Raw genomic sequence first — 27,374 nt, 5'->3', positions numbered from 1 at the left:
AATACTTACGTAGCCTATCACGGCGAGGGGGGGGAGGAAACCCCAGTGTACGCAAATGGCAGTGGCTACCGCCATTTGCGTACGCTGGGGTTTTTCCCCCTGCCGTGATAGGCTACGTAAATATTTACGTAGCCTGTCATGGTGGTGGCTACGACAGCTGCCATTTGCATCCCTGCAGGGCCCGGATGTTCGGCTGCGGGCGGCCGGAGTCGGCCGGCGGCTTGGCGGCTTGGCCGCAGAGCGGAGCCGGCCGGGCAGGATTCTGGAGGGAGGGACGGAGCACCTCCCCCCCACCGCGGATTGCCTGGCGCAGAGTCAGGTAGGGTTTCGTACATCCCTAAATCATCCTAATTCACATTTCCGAGACTAATGTGTTTATTGGAATACTGTCACCCTTAAGTCTGCACACCTCTCCAAATGTTATGATGCAGTTCTTGGCTCAAAAATTGCATACAAAAATATGTATATTCAGGAAAGTGTTGTACAATAATGCATGTATTAGGGAAAGTCGCATACAAAAATAAACATGAATTTTCAGATTTGTGTGGTTCTTTTAAATCACAGACTGATGTGGAAATTGGACTGAACAGACTTACGACTGACATCATGCAAAATTGATATGGACCAGAAATATTCTAATTTGTCCATCCCTACATGTAATTAAAGGAGATGCCACAAGCCCCATCACCTACCACTCATCTTCCTCCTGCAACAGAAAGCAAGTGGGACCATCAGGATCAAAAGTGGAATGGCGAAGCGGAGATAACCCAATGATACTTCCCAGTAAATATTCCAGTGATGGGAATTTAATTCCAGAACTGAAAAGAGCAAAGGAGGCGTGGGATTGTGTAGTATTTATTTGGATCTTTAATCTGCCGTGTTCTTGAAGACACGTGTTGAAGACACGTGTTCTTGAACTCTCAGTGACAGTTTGTAACATTTAAACCTAAATAATTATGTTGTTGCTTTCGAACTGTGGTGCTGGAAAAGACTCTTACGAGTCCCCTGGACTGCAAGGAGGTCAAATCAGTCAATCCTAAAGGAAATCAACCCTGAGTGCTCATTGGAAGGACAGATACTGAAGCTGAAGCTCAAATATTTTGGCCACCTAAAGTGAAGAGAAAACTCCCTGGAAAATACCCTGATGCTGGGAAAGACTGAAGGCCAAAGGAGAAGGGGACGGCAGAGGATGAGATGTCTAGATAGCATCACCGATGCAATGAATATGAACTTGAGCACGCTCCGGGAGAGAGCACAGGACAGGAAGGCCGGGCATGCTATGGTCCATGGGGTCACGAAGAGTCAGACACGAATGAACGACTGAATGACAAATTATGTTGTAAAAATCCTGAAAGTTAATAAACCGCCTACTTATAACTAAAAGCATATCCTCACCCTAAAACATCTGTATAAATGAAAAAGGATGTTGTACCATTTCTAGGTGGTAACGGTGCTCCAACTTAACCAATCAAGGAATGCAAGAAGGAAATTTGATTGCTGGGGAGAAGCAACTAAAAAAAGTCCCCTCGCCCATTTCTCTCCATTCCCTCCCCATATAAGATGGCCACAGAAACAGCCCTGCCAGATGCTGTCCCCAAGTGACCACAGAGGGTGAGACCAAGACCAAGGAAGGAAAGGAGACTGAGGGTGCAATCCTATGGCCACTAGTCAGTGGCTAGATGGCCATAGGATAGGACGGTTCCCGAAGAACTGACCTCCACCCCCTCCCGCTTCACCTCGTAGGCAGCACAGAATGGCCCCGCACTCTGCACTCGGAAGAGGAGCATGGAGAGGCCAAAGTGGGGCGTTCCTGGGGGCGGGCCGGGGCGAGGAAGTCGGAAATGCTGGTACGACACATCCTAAGTGTTGTCCAGCTGCCGCTTCCCGCGCTCCGAGGTCCCATGGCTAGACAACTGGAATCAGCTGTCTAGCCGCAAACGCCAGGTGGGGGGAGAGAGGAGGAGATCCGCTCCTCACCACTCCTCCTGCCCTGCACTGGATAGGCAGTCGCCCCCAGGCTCGGAGGTGGCCATCATGCCAGATAGGATTGCTCCCTCCAAGACTTAAGTCAGGACTAACTCTTCGTATTAATTTCAGAGGGGCCTAAGGCTGCAATCCAAGACACACTTGCCTGGGATTAAATACCATTTATTTATTTTTATTTATTATTAAATTTATTAATCGCCCATCTGGCTGGTCACCCAGCCACTCTGGGCGATGTACAACATACAATAAAAACAGTTTAAAACAATAAAATTCTACAATAAAAACATTTTCTAAAATACCCTAACCCACCCCAAATGCCTGCCTGAACAACAACGTTTTTAATGCACGACGGAAGCTCATTAAAGAGGGGGCATGACGGAGTTCCCTAGGGAGGGAGTTCCACAGAGTGGGGGCCACCACAGAGAAGGCCCTCTCCCTCTCCCTCTCCCTCAGCACTGGAGTGATATGATCTCGCCGGCGGCTGCCTTTAATCAGGCAAGCCGCCGCGTTCTGTACCAGCTGCAGTTTCTGAACCGTCTTCAAGGGTAACCCCACATAGAGCGCATTACAGTAGTCTAAACGAGAGGAGACCAGGGCATGTACTACCGATGGGAGCAGATGGTCGGGAAGGAAGGGGCGCAGCCGCCGTATCTGATGGAGTTGATACAGCGCTGTCCGGCTCACAGCTGACACCTGAGCCTCCATGGACAGCTGGGAGTCCAAAATGACCCCCAGGCTGCGGACCTGGTCTTTCAAGGGTAGCCATACCCCATTCAACACCAGGTCAGCATCCCCCAGCCTCCTCTTGTCTCCCACCAAAAGTACCTCGGTCTTGTCAGGGTTCAGCTTCAGCCTATTCCTCCCCATCCAGCCACTCACCATCTCCAGACATTTGGACAGGGATTCTACGGCCAACCTTGGTGAAGATTTGAATGAGAGGTAGAGCTGCATGTCATCTGCATATTGATGACACTGCACCCCAAACCTCCTGATGATAGCCCCCAGTGGCTTCACATAGATGTTAAATAGCATCGGGGAGAGGATGGAACCCTGTGGCACCCCACAAGTAAGTGGCCACGGGTCCGAAACCTCCTCTCCCAGTGCTACCCTCTGGTACCTGCCGGAGAGGAAGGACCGGAACCACCGCAATACGGTGTCCCCAATGCCCAACTCCTCCAGGCGGTCCAGGAGGATACCGTGGTCAACGGTATCAAAACCCGCTGAGAGGTCGAGGAGAACAAGGAAGGAGCATTCACCCCTATCCAGAGCCCTCCTCATATCATCCACCAAGGCGACCAAGGCCATTTCTGTCCCATGCCCAGGCCTGAAGCCCGACTGAAATGGGTCTAGATAATCAGTTTCTTCCAAGTGTGCCTTCAACTGCACCGCCACCACCCGCTCAATCACCTTGCCCAAAAATGGCAGATTTGAGACTGGGCGAAAGTTATTCAGAAGTTGAGGATCCAAGGAGGGCTTCTTTAAGAGCGGTCTTACCACTGCCTCCTTGAGGGCTGATGGCATCACTCCCTCCTCAAGGGAGGCGTTCACCACCGCCTTGATCCCCTCACCCAGTCTCTCTCTGCAGCTCATAATGAGCCAAGATGGGCAAGGATCAAGTAAGCAGGTGGTCGGCCGTACCGATGAAAGCACCTTGTCCACTTCATCAGGAGGAAGAAGCTGGAACCAATCCCACAAAACCGGGTTGCCACAGGCCGCCTCTTGCTCACTAACTGTATTCACAGCGTGCAGAGTAACACACCTAATCTGATCAACTTTATCTGCAAAGTGCCTTGCCAAGGCCTCACAGGAGGCCTTAGAATGCTCCAGTGGTTCCGGAGCCACAGGACCGACCAGGCTCCGGACCACTTGGAACAGCCTCCTGGGACAGCACTCTGCAGATGCGATGGAGGCAGCATAATATTCCTTTTTTGCTGCCTTCCCTGCCATGTGATAGGCTGAAGATACAGCTCTAGCCCGTGTCTGATCGTCTTTGGAGCGAGACTTCCGCCACCGGCGCTCTAGCCGTCTCACCTCCTGCTTCAGAGCTCGTAACCGCGGATTGAACCATGGTGCAGTCCAAGCCCTGTTCAGTGGGAGAGGACGTTTCGGAGCCACCTGATCTAATGCCCCAGTGATTGCGGCATTCCAGCCACCCACCAGGGTCTCGACCGAGTGGCCGTTGGCATGCCCCAGAGAATCCCTAAGCGCATTCAGGAATCCATTTGGATCCATAAGACGCCTGGGGCGGACCATTTTAATGGGTCCTCCACCCCTGCGGAGGGGTTGTGGAACCGAGAAGTCCAACGTCACCAGATAGTGATCTGACCATGACAAGGGGGTGGTGGATATACCCCCGACTTCCAGATCACTCCCCACTTCTCCAGAAACAAACACAAGGTCTAGTGCATGACCGGCTACATGGGTGGGCCCAGTTAGAATATGGTGCAGCTCCCAGGAGGCCATGGTCTCCATGAAGTCCCGAGGTGCTCCTGTGAGGATGGCCTCCGAATGTATGTTGAAGTCCCCCAACACCAGTAAGTTAGGGGACTGTACACGCACATTAGAGACCACCTCAAGCACCTCGGCCAGGGAGTCAGTCGTGCAGCGGGGTGGACGGCACACGAGCAGAATCCCCAGACTGCCCTTCGGGTCCAACCTCCAGTACATGCACTCAGCAACCTTGGTCTCCCGGAGAGGGGGTCTGGTGAAGACCAAGGACTCTCGGTAGATAACAGCCACTCCCCCTCCCCGATCCCCAGCCCTCGGCTGCTGTGCATACGAAAATCCAGCTGGACACATGGCTGCAAGGGTTGGAGCAGCAGCCTCGGCCAGCCAGGTCTCCGTAATACATGCCAGGTCTGCACCCTCATCCAGGATCATGTCATGGATGAGGGAGGTTTTCTGGGTAACAGACCTACCATTGAACTCAGTGGGGCTAACTTCTGAGTTATGCATAGGATGGTGCTGTAAGTGCATCTAACTGGATTAAACCCATTCTATGTATGTGTCAGGAGCGCCCTAGCGGCCTCTTTCAATAGACTCCAATAGCCAACTCAAGACACAGACGAAAGGATTCTTTTCAAGGCTTTAATCCTTTTACAACTTAATGACTCTTTCAGATGCTAATCACCAGCGACTAAGCAATGAACAGCGGAGTAGCCTATGCTCTGGGTAGGCAGTTGGTCCCCATTTGAAGGAGAATCACTTGAAGACCCTGAACTTATGGGCTAGGGAGAGATCCTTCCTCTTTCCCTTGGGTCCACGGGACGCAGCCATTGCTTGCACACCTAACGGGTGCTACGCCTCCTTTCCGCTCCCTCCGTCGCTCGTCACTCCCTGCATCTGCATTGAGCATCTAGCAAGTCCCCCTCCTGCACTCTCTCACTGCCTGGGTCACTATCTATCTCAGGAATGCCGGCAGGAGGAACCTCTGCCAGCTGCTGTGTCTGTGAGGGATGAGTGGGCTCCTCTCCCACGGATTGCTGATCCTCCTCAGAATCAGAACTGCTCTGGGGTTCTATCGGCTCAGTTTCCACCCTGACAGTATGTATGTATGTATGCATGTCGTTACTTACAGTATTTTCATCCTGCTCCTCAGCCAAAAAGACTCCCAGAGCAGCTTACAAACCATCAGTTAAACAAGACAGTTCCTGTCCATAGGCTTACAATATAAGGAGACATAACACACGAGGAAAAAGGGATGGGGAGGGAAGAGGAAAATGAAATGGTTTTTCAGCAGGGCTGGTGGAATGGCCTTGCTTCCCCTCTCATCTCCCTCTGTTACAGCCTGGTGGTGTATATAGCTGCCATTAAAATAAAATAAAAGTTGCACCTCAACCTCTAAAGGTTTTCCCAAATGGGAAAAAAGAATATAAGCATATTGCATCATCTTCACAAGGCACCCAGAGTCAGACTTTTTTGACAAATTTCAAAGAAAATAAGTCTGAGGCACGGGAAGAAGCCACGGAAGAACACCTCCTTCACACACACACACGCACACGCACTCTTGGATGGATGGATTTGGATGGAATTGACACAGGAACGAAAGGAAGCATCAGGACCCCAACCTTGAGCAGAAGACCGGAGTCCAACAGAGAGGAGAAGAAACCAGAGGCACAAGCCATGGAGGCGCTGAACCCATACCCTGACTCTGAGCCTGTCAGCCAGGAGCCCCTCAAGTAAGAGACTCCACAGACTGGAAATTCTTGCCTGCAGCACTCCCTGGCTGCCTTTACATTAAAGAACCCCCCCGCAGTCCTACCGCTGCGGAGCCATTACGCATTTACAGTGGGCTCCCAGGTGGTGACCACATGATTGCTGAGAGGGGACTTTTAAATGTTCAAGGTTGCACAGAACTTGATGAAACAGCGCCATCTAGTGGCTGTTTTGATAGCACAACAATCCGACATATTTTAATACTTCATTATTTCTGGATCTATTTAACATGGAATAACCAGAAAATACCTCTGGATGTGCCCTGGAGGTTGACGATGCCATGAGAAGGACCCACACACTTCTGTGAGTGAGCAGTCTCAAAAGCAGGATAAAATCTCCATGTGAAGAAGCCCCATGAGCAGCCCCCTGAGAACTTGCCAGTGCTTGCCAGCATGGGCAACCCGTAGGATGTAAGGTGACTGAGAGAAGTCAGGGTGCTGGGGATCCTGGCAAGAGGACTGTTCCTTAAACTCTTTGGGAAAGGGAAGGAGCTTGGGAGAAGGAGTCCAGCCCGAGAGGGTTGAAAGACCTCCATCCAGATCTTGTCAGAGCAAGTTTATTTCTTTATTTCTTTATTACATTTCTATCCTGCCTGTTTTCCTCCTTAAGGAAACCAAGGCGGCATACATAATCCTCCTCCTCTCCATTTTACCCTCACAACAACAACCCTGTGAGGTGGGTTTTATTTATTATTATTATAAACCCATAATAATAAATTGTTATGGGTTGGGCTGAGAGTCTGTGACTGGCCCAAAGTCACCCAGTGAGCTTCCATGGCCAAGTGGGGACTAGAACCCCAGATCTCCCGGCTCCCAGTCCAACACTCTCTCCACTACACCACACTGGCTCTCAAGTTGTCTGCTTGGAGCTTTCCAAGGTCCCAACACTCCAGCCTGGCCCTTTATGACTGACTTAGCCACCATTCATTGTGCTCCTACTTGTGGCCAGGTCAGGAGATGGTATTTAAGATAAACTGGGAAAGCTGGGTGGTTTTATCTCCCTTGTGCAAAAATATGTAATATAAAGCACAGAAAAGAAAAGGGTTATGCCTGTACCAAGTGAGCTCTAGTCGCTAAATGCTGCTACCCCAGGTTTTAGTCTGGTTGTATTGTTATACTGTGGTTTTAATGTTTTATGTGCTTTACATTGTTTTATTGTGTGCTCTTTGGTTTTAATTTTTGTGGACCGCCAGAGAGCTTTGGCTATTGGGCGGCATAGAAATGAAATAAATAAATAAATAAATACCCATCTGATACTGCCAAGGCACTCACCTGTCATGTTCATCTTCTGGCTCCAAGGGGAGGTGACCCATCTGCTGCCCATCTTTTCCTCATATATGCAAACAAATTCCCCACTGTGGTTGGGCTTAGCCTGTAAGAAACTTATGGACATGTTTGAGGAGGTGTCTCCAAGTTCTCTGGAGCTCCTCGTAGGCCCTTCACTGCTGGAGGTCATCTCAACCCCATCTCTGAAGAAATGGAACATTTTCTCAGCACCGTTGCTCCCACTGGCTGAACAAGAAATGAGCAGGGGGTCCCCTTCATTCACCGTTCCAGACGGAGGATCCACTTTCAGGACTGGGTGAGGAGGGGGATCTGGAGGGGGCATCCACAGAGGAGACATGATTACAGGGGAGTCTGAAATGGTGAACTGTCTGTGGCTTACTGGGTTCCAACAGGAAATCATCTCTGCATCAGATTCGCTATAGAGAGCTGTAGAACTGAGATGGGTATTACATTTGGGAGAACTCAGTGTGCCTGTGACTGAACTGCCTCTTTCACGGCAAGTTATGGAGCTTGGAACATTTATTATGAATCAGGAGGAGAAGTTTGAGAAGGGACCCTTCTCCTCCACCTCTCCTTTCCGCAAGCACTGGAGTAAGGGATTTCACAGTACCAACAGCTCTGTTCAGGCATCACTCTGCCTAGTTGCCTGAACACGTTATCAGGGAGTGGGCCATGCTGTGTAGCCCCATGACATCACACATGGCATGTCCTGTCCTCCCCCGCCCAATGTCCACAAGGATGGCTGCCAAAGGAAGGCCACTTTGCAGACGTCCATGCTCTGCATGCAGACACCTGTGGGGTAGAGTGATGTGCTATGCATGATATCAAGGGTGGAGCTACATAGCACTGCCCCTATCATATGTTCAGGTAAGTGGGTAGAGATTGGCTGAACTGGGGTAGTGTGTGCTGCCAATGTAATGGAGTAGTTCCTGTGGAAATTCAGCTGCAGTAATTCAGTAGGCAGGAGAGAAACAGTTTGAATTTAAATTCATAACTAACTCGGGTATTTACCTTCAAGCAAACATCAGTCATGAGCCTGACCAAAGGAAACAATTAAATCAGAACCTCTTAAAGCCACTCAAAGTTATGGTGGCCCAGATCCAGTAGGAAGAGACTATCCAGCATTTCACACTGGGCGTGTGGGGCAGGAGCTGAGGGTACATGATGGGTGCAAACAAGTTCTTTGCCTGGAGCATAGAAGGGACACTAACCTAGAGGAGCCAAGTAAGACGGAGTTCCTTAAGTGAACGAATGCTTCAAGGATATTGTAGAGAAGCCCCATTCCTGTAATGATTGCTCCTGTGCTGTAGCAGAACAGGCCCTTGGAGCAGGGGGTCTGAGAGCATCATATTAAGCAAACAGGAAATAAGGATGGCTTACCTCTTAGGTAACAAACTCCTAAATTCTTGTTCCTTTCAAAACTTCAGAAAAGGACCCTGAGTCTTTTTCCATGAGCAATTCCAAGCAATGTAAATATGGCCCACAAGCTCAAGGTGACAATTTGGCTGGATGAATATAGCCCCCACACATACAGACCCAAATCTTACATAACTGATACAAGTCCCCACCTCTCACTGAGATCCAGATAGGATGGCTTCTTTGTGAAAAGACATTTCCCTTGGATTCCCTCTCTGAATATTGGCAGGTATATTCTCCAGAGTTCTCCCTCATGGCTTTGAGGATCAGCCAGGCGTTCGTGTTTTGATGAGGAATCCTTTCGGAGATCTGATTCTCTCTATGATGGATAAATTGGTATTGCATACCCTGAGTGTCCCTGGGAGCTGAACACCAGAGGGTAATGTTTTCTCCTAGAAGATACAGAGGTCCTGAAGGATCGAAGGAGAGGCTGGGAGCTGGCGGAGGTACTGAGAAGCAATACAGAAAAACAGAAGAACAGCCTTAAGGGGTCACATAACTCTCCCTCCAACTAGCTAATTGCCACCTCTGTTTTTAGATGTAGTACTGTCAGCATTTTTGTTTTATAAGACCTTTCCATTTTAGAAGTGCTTTACAATCCTTCTTGTGATTGTTTCTCGGTAAGTTTCTGGGAGAGTCACAGTGGCCCATGTAAACATTCTTTTTCTAAAAACCTAACCCCACCACCCCCACAATTACTTTTCCTTCCGCATTATTTTCTCTGACTCTGAATAGGATTCTCTTCCTCTTATCTAGGCCACATGCCTGGGCTAACATGGAGAGAGAAGCTGTAAGTGATCTTTGTGGAGAAACGGTTAAAATCTTGAAGTAAAAGCTTTTCAAAGTATTATCCAAAGACTGTTTTCTGTTATATAAAATCTTTTTGTACATGAACAGCTAAAATTCTTAGGTAAATAAAAAACTTTGTAGTTTGCCTCCTGTAAAGGTTCAAAGAAACAATATTATATTGTGGCCCTCATTTGGCAGTCTGAGGGGCCATAAAAAATTAGCAGAGGGGTCATAATTCAGAGGTAGAGCCCCTGCTCTGCAGGCAAGATCCATTGATCCACTGATTCAAGATTCATTCCCTGGCATCTCAGATAGGACTGGACAAAGTTCTGCCTGAAACCCTGGAGAACCATTACTGCCAGTCAGTGTCAACAATACTGGGCTAGACAAACCAAGGGTCAGGCACAGGGTAAAGAGGGGTGTGCAAATCAGCAAAGCTCAAGCTCTCCAAAGTACTCCAAATTCCATCTCAAAGCTCATTCTGGCTCGAGTCCATATCAGATTACGAGCTTCCTTTTTGTCTTTTTGCATGAAAATCCGTGAGTATTTTTGTGTGTATTTTTCCAAATGTACTGATCAGTTGTGTGCGTCTTTGAACTGTATGCATTCTTTTCCCATTGATTAAGTCATGTCTGTGTGCATTTTTCAGAAGTGTGCATTTTATATGTGCAGTTTTCACACTGCAAGCTTGGAGATGGACGGACTTCAACCACAGATTACATCCAATTCCATGTTCAGTCCGGAAGGTGCAAACTAGGTAAATCCTAATCAAAAATGAACTGAAATGAATGTCTCATACATCCCTAAGTATAAGGGGGTTTCATATGTTCCTATACTGCTGCTGTGGGCAAGGGTGTAGCTATCACATGAGAGGGTTCTGTTTAAGTCCAGGGGAGACTGTACACACCTGGACTTAAATGCATATTTAAGTCCATTTATGCAGCACAGGGGCATCACAAAGAATGCAAGAAGTCAGTCACCGATAGGTCAAAGAATGGACATTCCATTGCCTCTAACTGGCAATTTAATCATAGGCCAATGAATGATCCATCTGCAAGGGTGTACATTTGGATGGATGGGGGGCGGGGATGGTGCAGCTGGAATCAAAGGCCAGGCACACCTCTGTCAGAGTGGGTGGGACAGTCAGTCAATCCTGAGAAGAGAAATTCAAGGAGGTAGAGTTAAAAGAAGGGTCCAGAGGACTTGTCAAGAGGAAGCTGAGCTGGAAAAGCTGCAAGAGGTTCAAGGGGGCAGCAGAGTGCTCGCAGAGGCAGAGGGTGCTTTCAGACAGAGTAGGAAAAAAGCCAGAAACAGTGTTGGTAAAACATAGGAGCATTAAGGTGGAAGAAGTGGTGGGAAAACACGGGAGGATTACAAGTTAAAGATGACATCTGGCCCCCCTGTGAAATTCTGTGAATGAGGCAGGGCAACTGCAGGATAAAAGCCGTTTTCTGGAAGCACTCAGAATCTGTCAGCAGAGCAGAGACCATCTAGAGGAAGAGGAGAAGGCAGAAAGAAGACAACTGAGGATTGAATTCATGTAGATGGAAACTGAAGAGGAAGAGTAAGACTTCTGTAGCGGTCCTTTGAGAGCTAAAACCATCTCTGTTAGCTCAAGATGTTGAGCTCAGGAAGCTGTGATGTTGCCAGAGAGTATCAGCATGTAAACCTTTTATGTTCTGAGTCTTCACTGTTGGACCTGACCAGAAGGAAGACTTCAGTCCAATCACTTTTAAACCAGGGATAGAGAAACTGTGGTCCTCAAGATATTGTTGGACTCCAAATCCCATGAGCCACAGACAGCATGGCTAATGGTAAGCGATTATGGGGGTGGTAGTCCAAGAGCCACAGGTTCCCCACCCATGTGCTAAACAAATTTGTAGGTTTTAACTGGGGAGGAGTTAGTATAAGGGAAATGGGCTACATATTTTCTAGGGAGGTGACCTAGTGTTCTATTGTAAGAATCCCAGAACACCAGAAATAGACACTTAAAACTAAAAGTGAAACCAACACAGTCACTCTGTCTGCAGCCACCCTGACTGTTTCCTCCACTTCCTGTGTCTACCAGCTCCTTTTCATGCCTCTTCTACAACTCACAGCATGCAATTCAACTACCACAATACCACACCTAGCTCAAGGCAATTGCCACTTCTTGAGATTATAGCAACATTTAAGCAAGCATGGAACAAAATCTATTTGAACCTGCTAAATAAATATTTGTTCTATGGTACAAATAAGTTTTAAATACATTTCATTATATTTGGTTCCATTTAAGTACTGTCCTGATCTAGCTACCTCATGCCCAAAGTTATCTAACTGCTGGATAAAGGCGAAACATTGGTTTCTTTACCAGACATGGTTGGTAGTAGTTGAAGATAAGAGACAAACTAAGCAAATGGGATCCTAGCATTATAGTACATATAGAATCATAGAATAGTAGGGTTGGAAGGGGCCTATAAGACCATCGAGTCCAGCCCACTGCCCAATGCAGGAATCCAAGTCAGAGCATCCCTGACTGATGGCTCGTCTGAATGCCTCCAGTGTGGGAGAGCCCACCACCTCCCTAGGTAATTGGTTCCATTGCCATGTTGTAATATATCCCTGTAATATATCCCTGTAGCCAGAAGCCAAGTTGTAGTGAAAACGGCAAATGCTATTTTGGGCAGCATTAATAGAAGTATAGCTTACAAATCCGAGGAAGTACTAGTTCTCCTCTACTCAGCACTGGTTACGCCTCAGCTGGAGTACTGTGTCCAGTTCGGGGCACCACACTTTAAGAAGGATGCAGACAAAGTGGAGAGGGTTCAGAGGAGGGCAATGAAGATGATCAGGGGACTAGAAACAAAGCCCTATGAGGAGAGAACGAAAGAACTGGGCATGTTTAGCCTTGAGAAGAGAAGACTGAGGGGAGATAGGATGGCGCTCCTCAAGTACTTGAAAGTTTGTCACAGAGAAGAAAGTCAGGATCTCTTCTTGATCATCCCGGAATGCAGGACAAGGAATAATAGGCTGAAGTGACAGGAAGCCAGATTCTGGCTGAACATGAGGAAAAACTTCCAGACCGTTAGAGCAATACGACAACGACAATGGAGCCAATGACCTAGGGAGGTGGTGGGCTCTCCCACACTGGAGGCGCTCAAGATGAGGCTGGATAGCCACTTGTCAGGGATGCTCTGACTTGGATTCCTGCACTGAACAGGGGGTTGGACTCCATGGTCTTGTAGGCCCCTTCCAACCCTACTTTTCTATGATTCTTTAATTCTATGAACTGGAGACAGTACTCAAGATGAGGCCTAACCAGTGCTGAGTAGAGGGTTAAAAAGTAGAGGGCTAAAGCAGAGCTGATTCGGTCTACTGAGGAAATTTGCACAAATCGAACTGGGAATCAGGAACACAAACACAGGCATGTGTCTGACAATTTGTGAATCTTTTCAGCAGACACATGCTCATGCTCGTGCTTGGAGCTTCGAATGGGGCACGCTTGCATGTTTTGCAAGCAAAAATGACATTCTCTTACAAAAATGACATTCTCTTACACTTTGAAGCATGCCTGCTCTGTGGGTATGGACTCACCAATCACGTTAATCCACAGAGCATTGCTCCTCAAGGATATATGATTTCTTCCATCAAGACAGGTCCTCCAGTAGTTGCAGCTGTACTCCCCAGTATCCTTCACAGTAAGATATGGCAAGGAGTAACTGTGCTGCCGTGATCCCCCAAGAGTAGTCAGTTCTACTTTGTCCTTCAAGAAGATGAATATCCCCACTCTAAAGTTTTCAGACAGTGAGCAAGTTAGCAGAACGGACTGTCCAGTGGTGTAATGAAAATGCTGGGGTGTCACAGCCAAACATAGAGCTGGGAGGGAAGAATTCAAATATTACTGGACTGTTGTTGTTGTTATCATGAAATGGTATTTCATTTTGAAAGAAAGTTAATTGGTGCCTAAAGCATGCCAAAATTGGCACCTACTGAATTCCAGGAGGGAGGTCATCCCATAAGGTGGGTACCACCATGGGAAAGGCCCTCTTCTGGTTGCTGCAAGATCTGCAGGTCATGGTCCAACCAGCAAGGCCTTCTCCAATGATCTGGCCTGGTCCCAAGGAGTTCAGGGCCTTATATACCAACAGCAGGACTTTGTACTGGGCTTGGTAGCTAATACGGAGCCCATGCAGTTGCTTTAGCAATTGTGTAATATGTGCACAGCCAAGCACCCCACACAGCATCCTGGCTGCCACATCCTGCACTGGCAGCAGCTTCCGGACCAAGCATGAGGGCAGCCCCACATGAAGCACATTCCACTAATCTAAATGTGAAGTTCCCAGTGCATGGACTACAGCAGCCAGGTTATCCCTCCCTGTCCAGGAAAGGGCATAGCTGACATACCAAGTGGAGCTGGTAATAGGCACTCCTACTTTCTGCCAGGAGGTACAATTTGCCTGGGTCTTCCACAGCAGAGGTTACTTAGAAAGAAAAGCAAGGAATGGCCCTGGACCAACAGGAGACGTTGCTATCAGTTGAATGGCTGGGAGCAACGAATCTGCTGCTACCATGATTGGCAAGGTTCCTCTCTCTGCCTTCAGCAGCTGAATAAGAAGCACAAATCCAGCAGGGGAGACATCAACATGCTCTGGAAAGCTTTCTGTTGGGTTTCTTTCTGTTGCAGATAGGGATGGATGCATCAGTCATTTTCAAATTCTCTCAGTTTCTCATTTTTCCAATCTTAAGTTCAGTCGGTCTCAAACTTTGAGAATTTCTCCAGTCTGATTCATCCCGAACTTTGAGAATGTTTTTCAAGTTTGCATGAAAATTCATAAGCATTACAATGCACATTTCTCCCAATGCATTTGTATTCATTTTTGCACAATATACACATTTTGGAAGCAATTTCCCTAATATACTGCATTTTTGGATCCTCTTTTTGTATGCATTTTTGATCGGTGAACTCCATTCCAAAATTTGGAGAAGTGTGAATTTTGAAGGATAACCAGGAGGTTTTGGTTCACATAGTGGCTCAAAAGTGAGAAATTAGGTAAGTTTGCATTAAAATGCCAACTGAATGCATTTCTCCCCCATCCCTAGTTGCAGAGCTGTCACATGCACAGGACTGTGCCAAACTCTTAAAAACTAGCGCTCCCAGTTGCACCACCCTTCAAGACTGTCTGAAATCAACGATATTTTAGCAGGAACAAAAGTCAATGTTACCTGCATAAGCTGATCGCCAGAGGAGGAGTGAGACTGGAAGAAAAAAGAACAGAAGTGAAAACCAGTGAGAAATCAAAGAGGGGAGAGATCAATGGAAGCTGAGTTTCCCATCTGAGGTGGGCAAAGGGAAGAACATGGTCACAAACCTGTCAACAACGCAAGCAATCCCATGTTCAGTCAGAGTCCCTTGATGGTGATATGGCTGATCCACTGATGCGCTCTTTTCTTGTCCAGGAGGAGTGATGAGCTGGACTTCCACAACTGTACCTTCTTCCAACAAAGTCCAAGGCAGGAAGTGTAACATCAAACATGCAGGGCCCCAGCCAAGCACACACTTCAGCTTATGGACTTTAGTGGCAGTGGCGGTGTTATTTAAAGCAATTGAGAGCAGCTAACCACATCCAGCCTTGCTGGGCCTCTTGCTTTTCTCCTCCTTTCTTGTAACCAAAGCTATATATATATATATACACACACACACACACACACACACACACACAAACATACACAGCAGCAGCAATGTGTGGCTGGAAATAAGAAAACACAAGAAAGACACTGAATGCACACAACTTGAAAACATCGACTTTTCAAAGCCTAAGTATATTGTGTTCCGTAATTTCGATCTCAACATGGGACATTTTTCATGGGGGTGGAAGAGAGCAGAGAGTGGTCATCAAAAGCAGCAGCACTGACCCCATCTACTACACTGCAAGTTGGGATCTTCCATCTCAACCTTCCAAAGTTGCAAATTAAATCATATTGCCCATGTGTTTTCTCTTGAACTGAAATTGCTGATCGTGATTACTGATGTGCTTTCTGCCAAACCGTAACTGCGGATCTTCAGGCTCAACGTATTTGGGGAGGGGAAGTGGTGGTTGCAAAGGGCAGAAAGATAAAAACCTTCAGGTGGGAGAGCAGGAAGAAGATCTTGGAGGGGGAAGGCTTTCTAAGGAAGCAGTGTTGACATAGATTTTTGTTGTTGTTTTTAAGGCAGTCTTTCTTTAACTCGGTTTCTCCACTGCAGGAAGTGGCAATGGAGCTGCAAGACCTGGTGACAGATGGGCCTTCCTTGGAACTATGCTACATCATGATGTGGCATCATTTCCAGAGCTGTTGCTTGGGGGAAAGAAGGTGGGCTCTTTCTGGCCAGTGGTCCAGCACTGGATCACAATATGCTCCAAAACGTGTGAGCACCTTACCAGCCAAATGAGTCATCCCTAAGGCTGGTTTTGCTGGTATGGTGAAACGTTGCTGTCTTATTAGAAAAAGCTGGAAATGTTATTAAATAATAATATTTATTAAATAATAATTTTATGTATTTAATATATTTGTCTTCTCAGCCACCTTTAAAGACTGCCATCTTCCCAATGTGTCAAATTATCTTTTGGGGTGTGCAGTTATTACATGCATGGACGTGTGGAGCAATGAGCAAGGGGGGAAATCTTCTATGATCTTCAGCATAGCAATTTTGCTCCTGACGTCAGTCAGGAAATGTCTGTCAGAAGGTGCTGAAGAATAGCTTGCTTGCTCTATGGAAAAAGTGTGCTACGAATGCTTGAGGCCGAGCTAGTGGTCAGCACATCTCAGCCACCACAATGCAACTGCAGCATTCCTTCCGTGCCTCTCACCCCCACTTCCTGTCAAGAAAGTCGATCAGGACTTCCAGCTTCTCTCCCAATGGACTTGCAGACGGCATCCCTTGCAGGTGAGAAGAAAAGGAGTTTATCTGATATTGTATGCCCACCATTAGGATGGTGCTTTCTGTGTGGTGCAAACCTAGAAGCAAACATCTGCTTCTAGGATGTCCTCCCAGAAAAGAAATGAGTGTTTCTTTTGTAACAAGACGGGAGGTGAGGCCACTGCAGCTGCTCCTACCCGTTCCTCAACTGATACTTTCATCTGTCATTTTAATCTTCTGAATATTCTAGGGAATTCTAACCAAGGTTTCTCAGCTTGCCTTGACACCATTCCCCAAGTCCCCCAGGGACACTTACATTGATTTTAGTAAGTGGATTATATGAGTAGTGTAGTTGTGCCTTTGGAGTAGAGTATTGTACAAGTGGGACCTGCAACTAAACATTGCAGTGTGGAGTACTCCTCTTCAGGGTCCCAAGAAGCCAGCATGCCACTTCCAGGATACTATACAACAAACACTAACCCCAGTTAAACAGTTCACAACCATATTGTCAACAGTGCGCAATAATTTGACCTCCGTATTTCTGCAAGTAGATAGCACAAGTTGTACAAGATCTGTTTCCAGGTGTGAAATGTGTTTCTTTAAGACTGATTACTAGGGTTGACTGAAAGGGAGTATACAGCTGATAGAAATCAGAGCAATTGGGAGTTGTTCATTTCAACCCCCGGCATTGTGAAGGAGTTGTAGGGATGTATGGATGTTGTTAAATCTGTTCCATCTGTGTTTCACAGATGTCAAACACCTTTCATAGAATCATAGAATAGTAGGGTTGGAAGGGGCCTACAAGGCCATCGAGTCCAACCCCCTGCTCAATGCAGGAATCCAAGTCAGAGCATCCCTGACAGATGGCTGTCCAGCCTCGTCTTGAACGCCTCCAGTGTGGGAGAGCCCACCACCTCCCCCTCCTTTTTTTTTTTTTTTGCCAAAATAGGGCTTCTGCAAGGACTTGAACCTGAGTTCACCACTGCTAAACACAATATTCTACATTGTCGGATGTAGGGATGTACGAAAGTCACTTACCTTTTGACGAAATGTGATCTGAGGTGGGGGGGAGGCGCCCCATCCCTCCCCCCAAAATTCTGGCCAGGGGGGAGGTGCCCCATCCCTCCCCCCCAAAATTCTGGCCGGGGGGGAGGCGCCCCGTCCCTCCCACCGCGAATCCTGGCCAGCCAGGTCTGCAAATGTCAGCGGCCGGAGCTGCCGCCGTTTGCATCCCTGCAGTCAGCCATGATAGGCTACGTCAATGTTTACGTAGCCTATAACGGCTGAGTAAAAAACAAACAAACCGCGCGTACGCAAATGGCAAATGGCCATTTGCGTTCCTTATTTTGGCACGTCTAGTCTACGTAAACATTTACGTAGACTACGGCGAAAATAAGGGGAACGCAAATAGCATAGCTACGTATTTTCGCCGTAGTATACGGCGTAATGTCTCGTAATGACCATCCCGGCATGTAACAGCAATAACAACGTTTTCCATTTATGAAAGCAATCTAATGGTTTCCTGTGCCCCCAGACATGCACATAATATTTTGGTTAGCTACATTCCCATTCATACAGTAAGCCAAGATGAGCAGATTATGAACTTTGTATTGGAAAACACAAAGCATCCCTAACATATGTTTCTGCTGCCATTTTCCCTCTCACAAGCCATCCTCCATGGATTCCAGTCAAGATTTGCTTTGAAAGGGAGTCTTTAGTTTGGAGCCTTTCAGGTTCTGCTGTGTTCTCCTCCTTCCTGCAGCCCACACATCTCTTCTGGAGAATAATCGTCATGCCCATCGTCATCATCATCATCCAGTATTATGTATTTTGACTAACATTGTCTTTGCTGGGTCTCAGTCATGAGCCCTCACAATACGCTGGGCAACCAAAGGAATACTTCCGTTATTGGTAAGGCCTTTCTTTCTCTTCACCTTTGACTCCATTTTGTGTGGCCCCAATCTCCAAAATACACCACTATTTTTCCCAACTGTAACTGTAATTCCAAAATGTGTGTGTAAGTGAAGGTCTTTCAGCTCACCCTAGTCTACTCCTTTAAAAAAAAAAACGAAGAAAAAAAATGTGGTAACACTTTCCTTATGGCTGCCTAAATGGGCAGCTATCTAGGGTCAAGTTGCCAGTTAGTCAAATGTGATGATGGTTTAATGACAAAAGCTTATACATGACAAGGTCACAAATTCCCAAACTGTGCTATTTTTTTTCATTGTGGTTGCATTGAAAGTTAGAGCCAATTTGAGTACAGTCTTCATACTTTACACCGATGTGGAATTCTGGGTGTTTTTGTTTTTTGTGGTTTTTTGAAGTGCTGCATTTCATTGTCTGCTGTTTCCAGGAACCAGAGAAACATATGCTTGAGATGGTGGCACATCCACCTTTCCAGTTTCATTAGACATTATTCGGCGGACCCGAGGTGAAGATGTGGGATTGCTGCTCTTTGTGGAAACTGCAGCAAAATGTGGTACCTAAGGTCTAGTTTTGGCCTCTTCTCATCTTTTATACACTACTGATGGCAATATGCCAATTTCATTGGGGTTGAAATTGGGGTTGAAACCACAATGGCTTTCTTGTGTGGCCAGAAACTGAAAACAAATGCGGAGGACAGAAAACGTGGAGTCATCATGATGTGAGTGAGCTCCACATGTTGTCCTAGTAGCTTTTCACCTACTAAAGTAATAGAAGTGAAACTCTTGAGAAGTTTCTTAATGATCTCCCCTGCATGTAAGAAGAACAAATTCTTCCCCTTTTGAAGACTCTCCAGTGGTTTTCTGATTATTTTCTAATGATCTGTCATTTGTTGTTTGTTTGTTTTTGATATTTTGTTTTGACTTTCTATCCTCTTTCCCCATACATGCCAACATTTTATCCCAGGTAACCCATAAAGTCTCTGGTGGTCTTGTGCAGAGGCCAGGATAAGCTCAACGACTGGTTTGTACGGGTGTCTGGATTATGTATACATATGGTTGAGGGGAGGGAATGTTAACAGTGAGTTCAGAGGGAAATGGAAGGCAGAAAGTGCTGAAAACCTTATTAATAGAGTTCATTCGCAAAACTAGGCTTATTGATGGCAATTAACACATGCAGTGCGATAATATAAAATGTGCATGTTCAAGCCACAGGAGTAAAAGATCAGTATGAACCAATGTTTAATACTTAGGTGTTGTTATTTATATTATGACATTAAATTCTTCTTTTCTCTTCTGAGGCCAGTTCACAGATTGTCCTTTCAGTGAGGCCCCAAACTGAAAAATCCTGGAGCATCCACCACATTCACCTGTTCTATAAGACGATTTGTACATAGTAGGTTCAGTATATGCACAGGAACCTTCAGTTCTCAGGGTAAAGGCTAGAACAGATGATTTCCTATTAACTGTGAATGAGATTGGGGTGGGGTGGGGATTTCAGCACAGCAGAGACAGAGATAGAGATATGATGACTCCTTTAAAACCAACTTCCATTTATTCTGCTTAGCAGCACAAGGATTTTCTTTTGCAACCAGAACAGCTAAAAGACTCAAGCTACCAGTAGAACAAGTATGTTGACCCTTCAGTAGCAAACCCCAATAAATGAGCCCATTTCACTGTCAAATAAAGTATCCCCCCTTATATTTTCTCATGCTGTGAAAAAAAATTATCTCCCTAGGGAAAGAAGGGGGGGAATGCTGAAATAATATGGGGAGGAGAGAGAGAGAGAGAGAGAGAGAGAGAGAGAGAGAGAGATTCAAAGGTGCACTCAATACATATTTTGTCCAAAGTGTTGTAAGTCAGCTATCCTTTTTCCAGGAAAGTATAAAAATAAAGATGTATATTAAAAATTTGGTAGATCAATCAGAATTGTTCTTTCTAAGAACATGAGAACATAAGAAGAGCCATGCTGGATCAGACTAAGGGTCCATTTAGTCCAGCATTCTGTTCATATTTCTAATTGTTGTTTCTAAAAAAATATGTTCTTTATATGTCTAAAATAATTAAAAATTACAAAATATTGTAACAACAGAGCTTAATGTGTAATATCTTACACATAACTTCTAGTTGTTTCTAAAACATATCTTAAAACTTAATTGGCTCATAAAAAATATACAGCTAAATACTGTAAGCTACCAGAACTGATGTAATGGGATCAACTACAGTTGAAAATGTTATCATCCCTCCCCGCCTATCAAGAACACTAATTTATTATTAAATACAAAATATTGTAACAACAGAGCTTAATATGTAACACCTTACACATAACTTCAGGTCTAGTTTGTGCCTCTGCTCATCTCTTATATTAGTAGCACTGATGGCATCATGAAAATGACTTTCTGGAGTAGCCTTCATTAAACAGATGTGCCCTGTGGAGGAAACAGAATTCAAGATTGTTGACATACTTCAATTACTTTTCAGGTGTGGGGTGGTTCTTGAAGGCAGTTAACATCATGGGACTGAAGCTCTGGATGTGTCTTCTAATGACCTTCCCTGCATGTAATAACAACAACAACAACAACAACAATCTTTTCCATTTATGAAGACAATCAAATAGTTTTGTGTGCATTTTCTCATCTTTGTCCTTCTTTCACCTTTCCCCATGAATGCAGACATTTCCTCACAGATTACACTCACAGAGTCTGGTGGTGGGGTGAAGCGGCCAGGAGAGACTCTACGGCTGACCTGCACCGTGTGACTGGATTCTCTCTCACAAGCTATTCAGGGTGTTGGGTCCGTCAACCATCAGGAAAAGGACTTGAGTGGTCTGGAACTATTGGGTATGATGGTAAACTTTACTATAACAGCGCTCTCAAAAATCAGCTCATCTTCACAAGGGACACCTCAAAAAGCTGGGTGTTCCTGCAACTTACTGACCTGAAGCCTGAAGACATGGCCCTGTATTACTGTGCAAGATGCACACTGAGGAAACCCCTCTGGGAGGCAGTACAAAAACTTCACTTCCTGAAAAACAGGCATTAATCAGCAATTGCTTTACATGCAACAGATGGCAACAAGTTCATTTTTCATCTTGTTCCCTCAATCTCAAATGCATGATGTGCCCTTGCAGAACTAAACTTCATCTATCCTAATTTGGGTCAGGTTTCTGGGTAATGGGAAGCCCCCATTTCAATTTCCTAGATGTCCCCTTGGATTGTATTGTATGACATTCTCGTTTTATTACCAGGGGGCTTCTGGGAAATTAAAATGGGATCTGATGGCCGCCAACAGGAGTCCCCCCGACTTTGGTAAGCCCCTCCTGTCGATGCACTATTCCCTCCGTTTCGAGTGTACTGTCAAGTCTGCAATATGTCCCCAGCTTTCCCTACCTGTGAAATTAGGGGTGAAATTACGGGTGTTTCAGCTCAGCCCCAGAGCAAATCATTATGTACAATGTGGCAACTCCTTCTTCATGGCTGCTTTCCCTTTTCTTTGTTTTCCTTGTGACACTTGAGAAGCGGAAGAGGTAGCTACTGAGGGTCAAGTTGCCAGTAGGATAAACACACCTACAGTCAATGGCAAAAGCTTATACATGGAATTTAACAAATCAAGGCTTTGGGGCCATTCCAGTTCTGGTTTCATAGAAAGGAAGAGCCACTGGGATTACAATCCCAGTCGTTAATATGTATATAGCATTTGGATGGGTGTCTGGAAGTGCAACAGCTAGGGATGGATGGGCCAATCCCTGTCCAGTTTTGGCGGGTGCCTGCTGAAGGGCTGCCCCCACTTGATCCCTCCCAGACCCGCACTTGAGCCCCCATGAGCTTACAGAGTCACCTGCACTCCCCCTGGATCCCATCCACAAGTGCCTGACATTTTCCTAAGCTTGTTTTTTTTCAACAAAAAAAGGAGGTGTTTAAAAATACACATATTTAAATCTGCGCAAATTCAGACTGGGAAAAGTTGATATAATCAATATTAGAGGTGTAAATGGACCATTTATGCCTCTAATATTGCATACATCAACCTTTCCCAGGTTGATATTGGGCCCACTCTAGTTCTGCCCACTCTAGTTTTGCTGATTCACACATCATTAACTGTAACTAAGGTCCTAACCCCACTCAAATCAAGGGTCAAACCAAATATGGAAGCTCACTGGGTGACTTTAGGCCAGTCATAGACTCTCAGCCCAACCTATCTCACAGGGCTGTTGTTGTGAGGATAAAATGGAAGAAGGAGGAGTATTATGTATGCTGCCTTGAGTTCCTTGGAGGAAAAAAGGTGGGATATAAATGCAATACCCCTTCATGGATCACTGCCTTATTGTGGCAAAGGGGCTTGCGTAACTCAGTGAAGCCATAAGCTATGCCGTGCAGGGCCACCCAAGACGGACAGGTCATGGCAGAGAGTTCTGACAAAATGTGGTCCACTGGAGAAGGAAATGGCAACCCACTCCAGTATTCTTGCCAAGAAAACCCCATGGAACATATCACAAGGCTAAAAGAGATGACGCCGGAAGATGAGCCGCTCAGGTCGGAATGTGTCCAATATACTACTGGAGAAGAGCAGAGGGTATTTCCAAGTAGTGCCAGAAAGAGTGAAGCGGCTGGGCCAAAGCCGAAAGGACACTCAGCTGTGGATGTGTCTGGTGGTGAAAAGAAAGTCCGATGCTTTAAAGAACAATATTGTGTAGGAACCTGGAATGTAAGATCAATGAATCAAGGTAAGCTGGAGGTGGTCAAACATGAGATGGCAAGATTGAACATCGACATCTTGGGAATCAGCGAACTAAAATGGACAGGCATGGGTGAATTTAATTCAGGTGACCATCATATCTACTACTGTGGGCAAGAATCCCTTAGAAGAAATGGAGTAGCGCTCATAGTCAACAAAAGGGTGGGAAAAGCAGTACTGGGGTACAATCTTAAAAACGATAGAATGATCTCAGTACGAATCCAAGGCAACCCATTCAACATCACAGTAATTCAACTCTATACCCCAGCCACTGAGGCTGAAGAAGCTGAGGTTGATCGGTTCTATGAAGACCTACAACACCTTCTAGAACTAACACTAACTAACTCAAGGAGGCAGTGATAAGACCGCTCTTAAAGAAGCCCTCCTTGGATCCTCAAGTTCTGAACAACTTTCGCCCAGTCTCAAATCTGCCATTTTTGGGCAAGGTGATTGAGCGGGTGGTGGTGGTGCAGTTGAAGGCACACTTGGAAGAAACTGATTATCTAGACCCATTTCAATTGGGCTTCAGGCCTGGGCATGGGACAGAAACGGCCTTGGTCGCCTTGGTGGATGATATGAGGAGGGCTCTGGATAGGGGTGAATGCTCCTTCCTTGTTCTCCTCAACCTCTCAGTGGCTTTTGATACCGTTGACCACGGTATCCTCCTGGACCGCCTGGAGGGGTTGGGCATTGGAGACACTGTATTGCGGTGGTTCCGGTCCTTCCTCTCCGGCAGGTACCAGAGGGTAGCACTGGGAGAGGAAGTTTTGGACCCGTGGCCACTTACTTGTGGGGTGCCACAGGGTTTCATCCTCTCCCCGATGCTATTTAACATCTATGTGAAGCCACTGGGGGCTATCATCAGGAGGTTTGGGGTGCAGTGTCATCAATATGCGGATGACACGCAGCTCTACCTCTCATTCAAATCTTCACCTAGGTTGGCCGTAGAATCCCTGTCCAAATGTCTGGAGACGGTGAGTGGCTGGATGGGGAGGAATAGGCTGAAGCTGAACCCTGACAAGACCGAGGTACTTTTGGTGGGAGACAAGAGGAGGCTGGGGGATGTTGACCTGGTGTTGAATGGGGTACGGCTACCCTTGAAAGACCAGGTCCGCAGCCTGGGGGTCATTTTGGACTCCCAGCTGTCCATGGAGGCTCAGGTGTCAGCTGTGAGCCGGACAGCGCTGTATCAACTCCATCTGATATGGCGGCTGCGCCCCTTCCTTCCTGACCATCTGCTCCCATCGGTAGTACATGCCCTGGTCTCCTCTCGTTTAGACTACTGTAATGCGCTCTACGTGGGGTTACCCTTGAAGACAGTTCGGAAGCTGCAGCTGGTACAGAACGCGGCGGCTCACCTGATTAAAGGCAGCCGCCGGCGAGATCACATCACTCCAGTGCTGAAGGAGTTGCACTGGTTACCAGTTGTTTTCTGGGCCAAATTCAAGGTGTTGGGTTTGACCTTTAAAACCCTATATGGTTCCGGCCCAGTCTATCTTAAGGAGCGCCTCCAGCAACACCAGACAGGCCATTTAACAAGATCAGCCTCGGATGGCCTTCTCTCTGTCCCATCAGCCAGGACAGCTAGACTGGTGGGGATGAGGGAGAGGGCCTTTTCTGTGGTGGCCCCCACTCTGTGGAACTCCCTCCCTAGGGAACTCCGTCATGCCCCCTCTTTAATGAGCTTCCGTCGTGTATTAAAAACGTAGTTGTTCAGGCAGGCATTTGGGGTGGGTTAGGGTATTTTAAAAAAAATTTATGGTAGAATTTTATTGTTTTAAATTGTTTTATGGTATGTTGTACATCGCCCAGAGTGGCTGGGTGACCAGCCAGATGGGCGATTAATAAATTTAATAATAAATAAATAAATAAATACACCAAAAAAAGATGTCCTCTTCATCATAGGGGATTGGAATGCTAAAGTAGGAAGTCAAGAAATCACCGGGATAACAGGCAGGCATGGCCTTGGTGTACAAAATGAAGCAGGACAAAGGCTAATAGAGTTTTGCCAAGAGAACATGCTGATCATAGCAAACACTCTTTTCCAACAGCACAAGAGGCGACTCTACACATGGACATCACCAAATGGTCAATATCGAAATCAGATTGATGATGTCCTTTGCAGCCAAAGATGGAGAAGCTCTATACAGTCAGTAAAAACAAGACCTGGAGCTGACTGTGGCTCAGATCATGAGCTGCTTCTTGCAAAATTTCGGCTTAAATTGAAGAACATAGGGAAAAGCACTAAACCATTCCGGTATGACCTAAATCATATCCCTTATGAATATACAGTGGAGGTGAGGAATAGATTTCAGGGATTAGACCTGATAGACAGAGTGCCTGAGGAACTATGGACGGAGGTCCGTAACAGTGTTCAGGAGGCAGCAAAGAAAGGCAGGGACCTAACAGAAGCAGATGAGATTAAGAAGAGGTGGAAAGAATACACAGAAGAACTATACAGGAAAGATCTGAATGTCCCTGAGAGCCATGATAGTGCGGTCACTGAACTTGAGCCGGACATCCTCGAGAGTGAAGTGGGCCTTAGGAAGCATTAGTAACAACAAAGCTAGCGGAGATGACAGTATTCCAGCTGAGCTATTTAAACTCCTAAAAGATGATGCTGTTAAAGTGCTGAATTCAATATGCCAACAAATTTGGAACACTCAGCAATGGCCGCAAGAGTGGAAAAGGTCAGTTTACATTCCAATTCCAAAGAAGGGCAACGCCAAAGAGTGTTCAAACTACCGCACAATTGCGCTCATTTCACATGCCAGCAAAATCCTACAAGCTAGGCTTCAGCATTATGCGAACCGAGAACTACCAGAAGGACAAGCTGGGTTTCGAAGAGGCAGAGGAACTAGAGATCAAATCGCCAACATTCGATGGATCATGGAGAAAGCAAGAGACTTCCAGAAAAACGTCTATTTCTGCTTCATTGACTACGCTAAAGCCTTTGATTGTGTGGATCACAACAAACTGTGGCAAATTCTTAAAGAGATGGGAGTACCAGACCACCTTACCTGTCTCCTGAGAAACCTGTACGAGGGTCAAGAAGCAACAGTAAGAACCAGACATGGAACAACTGAGTGGTTCAAAATTGGGAAAGGAGTACGACAAGGCTGCATATTGTCACCCTGCTTATTTAACTTATATGCAGAGTACATCATGAGAAATGCTGGGTTGGATGAATCACAGGTCGGAATTAAGATTGCTGGGAGAATTATCAACAACCTCCGATACACAGACGATACCACCCTAATGGAAGAAAGCGAAGAGGATCTGAAGAGCCTCTTGTTGAGGGTGAAAGTGGAGAGTGCAAAAGCTGGTTTGAAACTCAACATTAAAACAACGAAGATCATGGCATCTGGCCCCATCACTTCCTGGCATATAGAAGGGGAAGAAATGGAAGCAGTGACAGATTTTACTTTCTTGGGCTCCAAGATCACCGCAGACGGTGACTGTAGCCATGAAATTAAAAGACGCTTGCTCCTTGGGAGGAAAGCTATGGCAAACCTAGACAGCATAGTAAGAAGCAGAGACATCACCTTGCCGACAAAGATTTGTATAATCAAAGCTATGGTTTTCCCAGTAGCAACGTATGGCTGTGAGAGCTGGACTATCAGGAAGGCTGGGCGCCGAAGAATTGATGCTTTCGAAGTGTGGTGCTGGAGAAGACTCTTACGAGTCTCCTGGACTGCAAGGAGGTCAAATCAGTCCATCCTAAAGGAAATCAACCCTGAGTGCTCATTGGAAGGACAGATACTGAAGCTGAAGCTGAAATATTTTGGCCACCTAATGCGAAGAGAAAACTCTCTGGAAAAGACCCTGATGCTGGGAAAGACTGAAGGCAAAAGGAGAAGGGGACGGCAGAGGATGAGATGGCTAGATAGTATCACCGATGCAATGAATATGAACTTAAGCACACTCCGGGAGAGAGCGCAGGACAGGAAGGCCTGGCGTGCTCTGGTCCATGGGGTCACGAAGAGTCGGACACGACTGAACGACTGAACAACAACAACAATAAATGCAATAAATAAATTAGGGGTGTACGAAACACTTATCTGGTTCCGCTGGGGCCATCCACAGTGGGGGGGGGAGGCATTCCATCCCCATCCCCCCGGAATCCTCACCAGCCAGCTCTGCTCCGCG

At 46.4% G+C, this 27,374-nt stretch overlaps 1 protein-coding gene across 5 annotated transcripts in view; it reads right to left on the bottom strand.

Moving 5' to 3' along the window:
• The window catches only part of LOC146343057 (Fc receptor-like protein 5), a 28,637-nt gene extending 13,313 nt beyond the window's left edge, over positions 1 to 15,324 (bottom strand). For 2 of the 5 annotated variants that reach the window (XM_084806603.1, XM_084806604.1), the window contains exons 1-6: positions 15,041 to 15,172; positions 14,895 to 14,927; positions 13,266 to 13,547; positions 9,056 to 9,352; positions 7,473 to 7,796; positions 693 to 818 (exon numbers count right to left, since the gene is read on the bottom strand). In XM_084806603.1, the coding sequence (XP_084662729.1) occupies positions 693 to 818; positions 7,473 to 7,796; positions 9,056 to 9,352; positions 13,266 to 13,547; positions 14,895 to 14,927; positions 15,041 to 15,065 (1,087 nt within the window). In that variant the 5' untranslated portion in view covers positions 15,066 to 15,172. Of the gene's footprint in view, positions 1 to 692; positions 819 to 7,472; positions 7,797 to 9,055; positions 9,353 to 13,265; positions 13,548 to 14,894; positions 14,928 to 15,040 lie in introns of all 5 variants that reach the window. The other 3 variants (XM_084806607.1, XM_084806608.1, XM_084806605.1) reach the window with 3 other exon arrangements.
• Between the last annotated feature and the right edge of the window lie 12,050 nt (positions 15,325 to 27,374).

This window comes from Heloderma suspectum, chromosome 6 (assembly GCF_057233095.1).
Source record: "Heloderma suspectum isolate Gila_16-S chromosome 6, 16-S_ref, whole genome shotgun sequence".
NCBI classification, from domain to species: Eukaryota; Metazoa; Chordata; class Lepidosauria; order Squamata; family Helodermatidae; genus Heloderma; species Heloderma suspectum.
The sequence above is the reverse complement of the archived record's forward strand: the minus strand, read 5'-3'. Positions and strand labels throughout refer to the sequence as shown.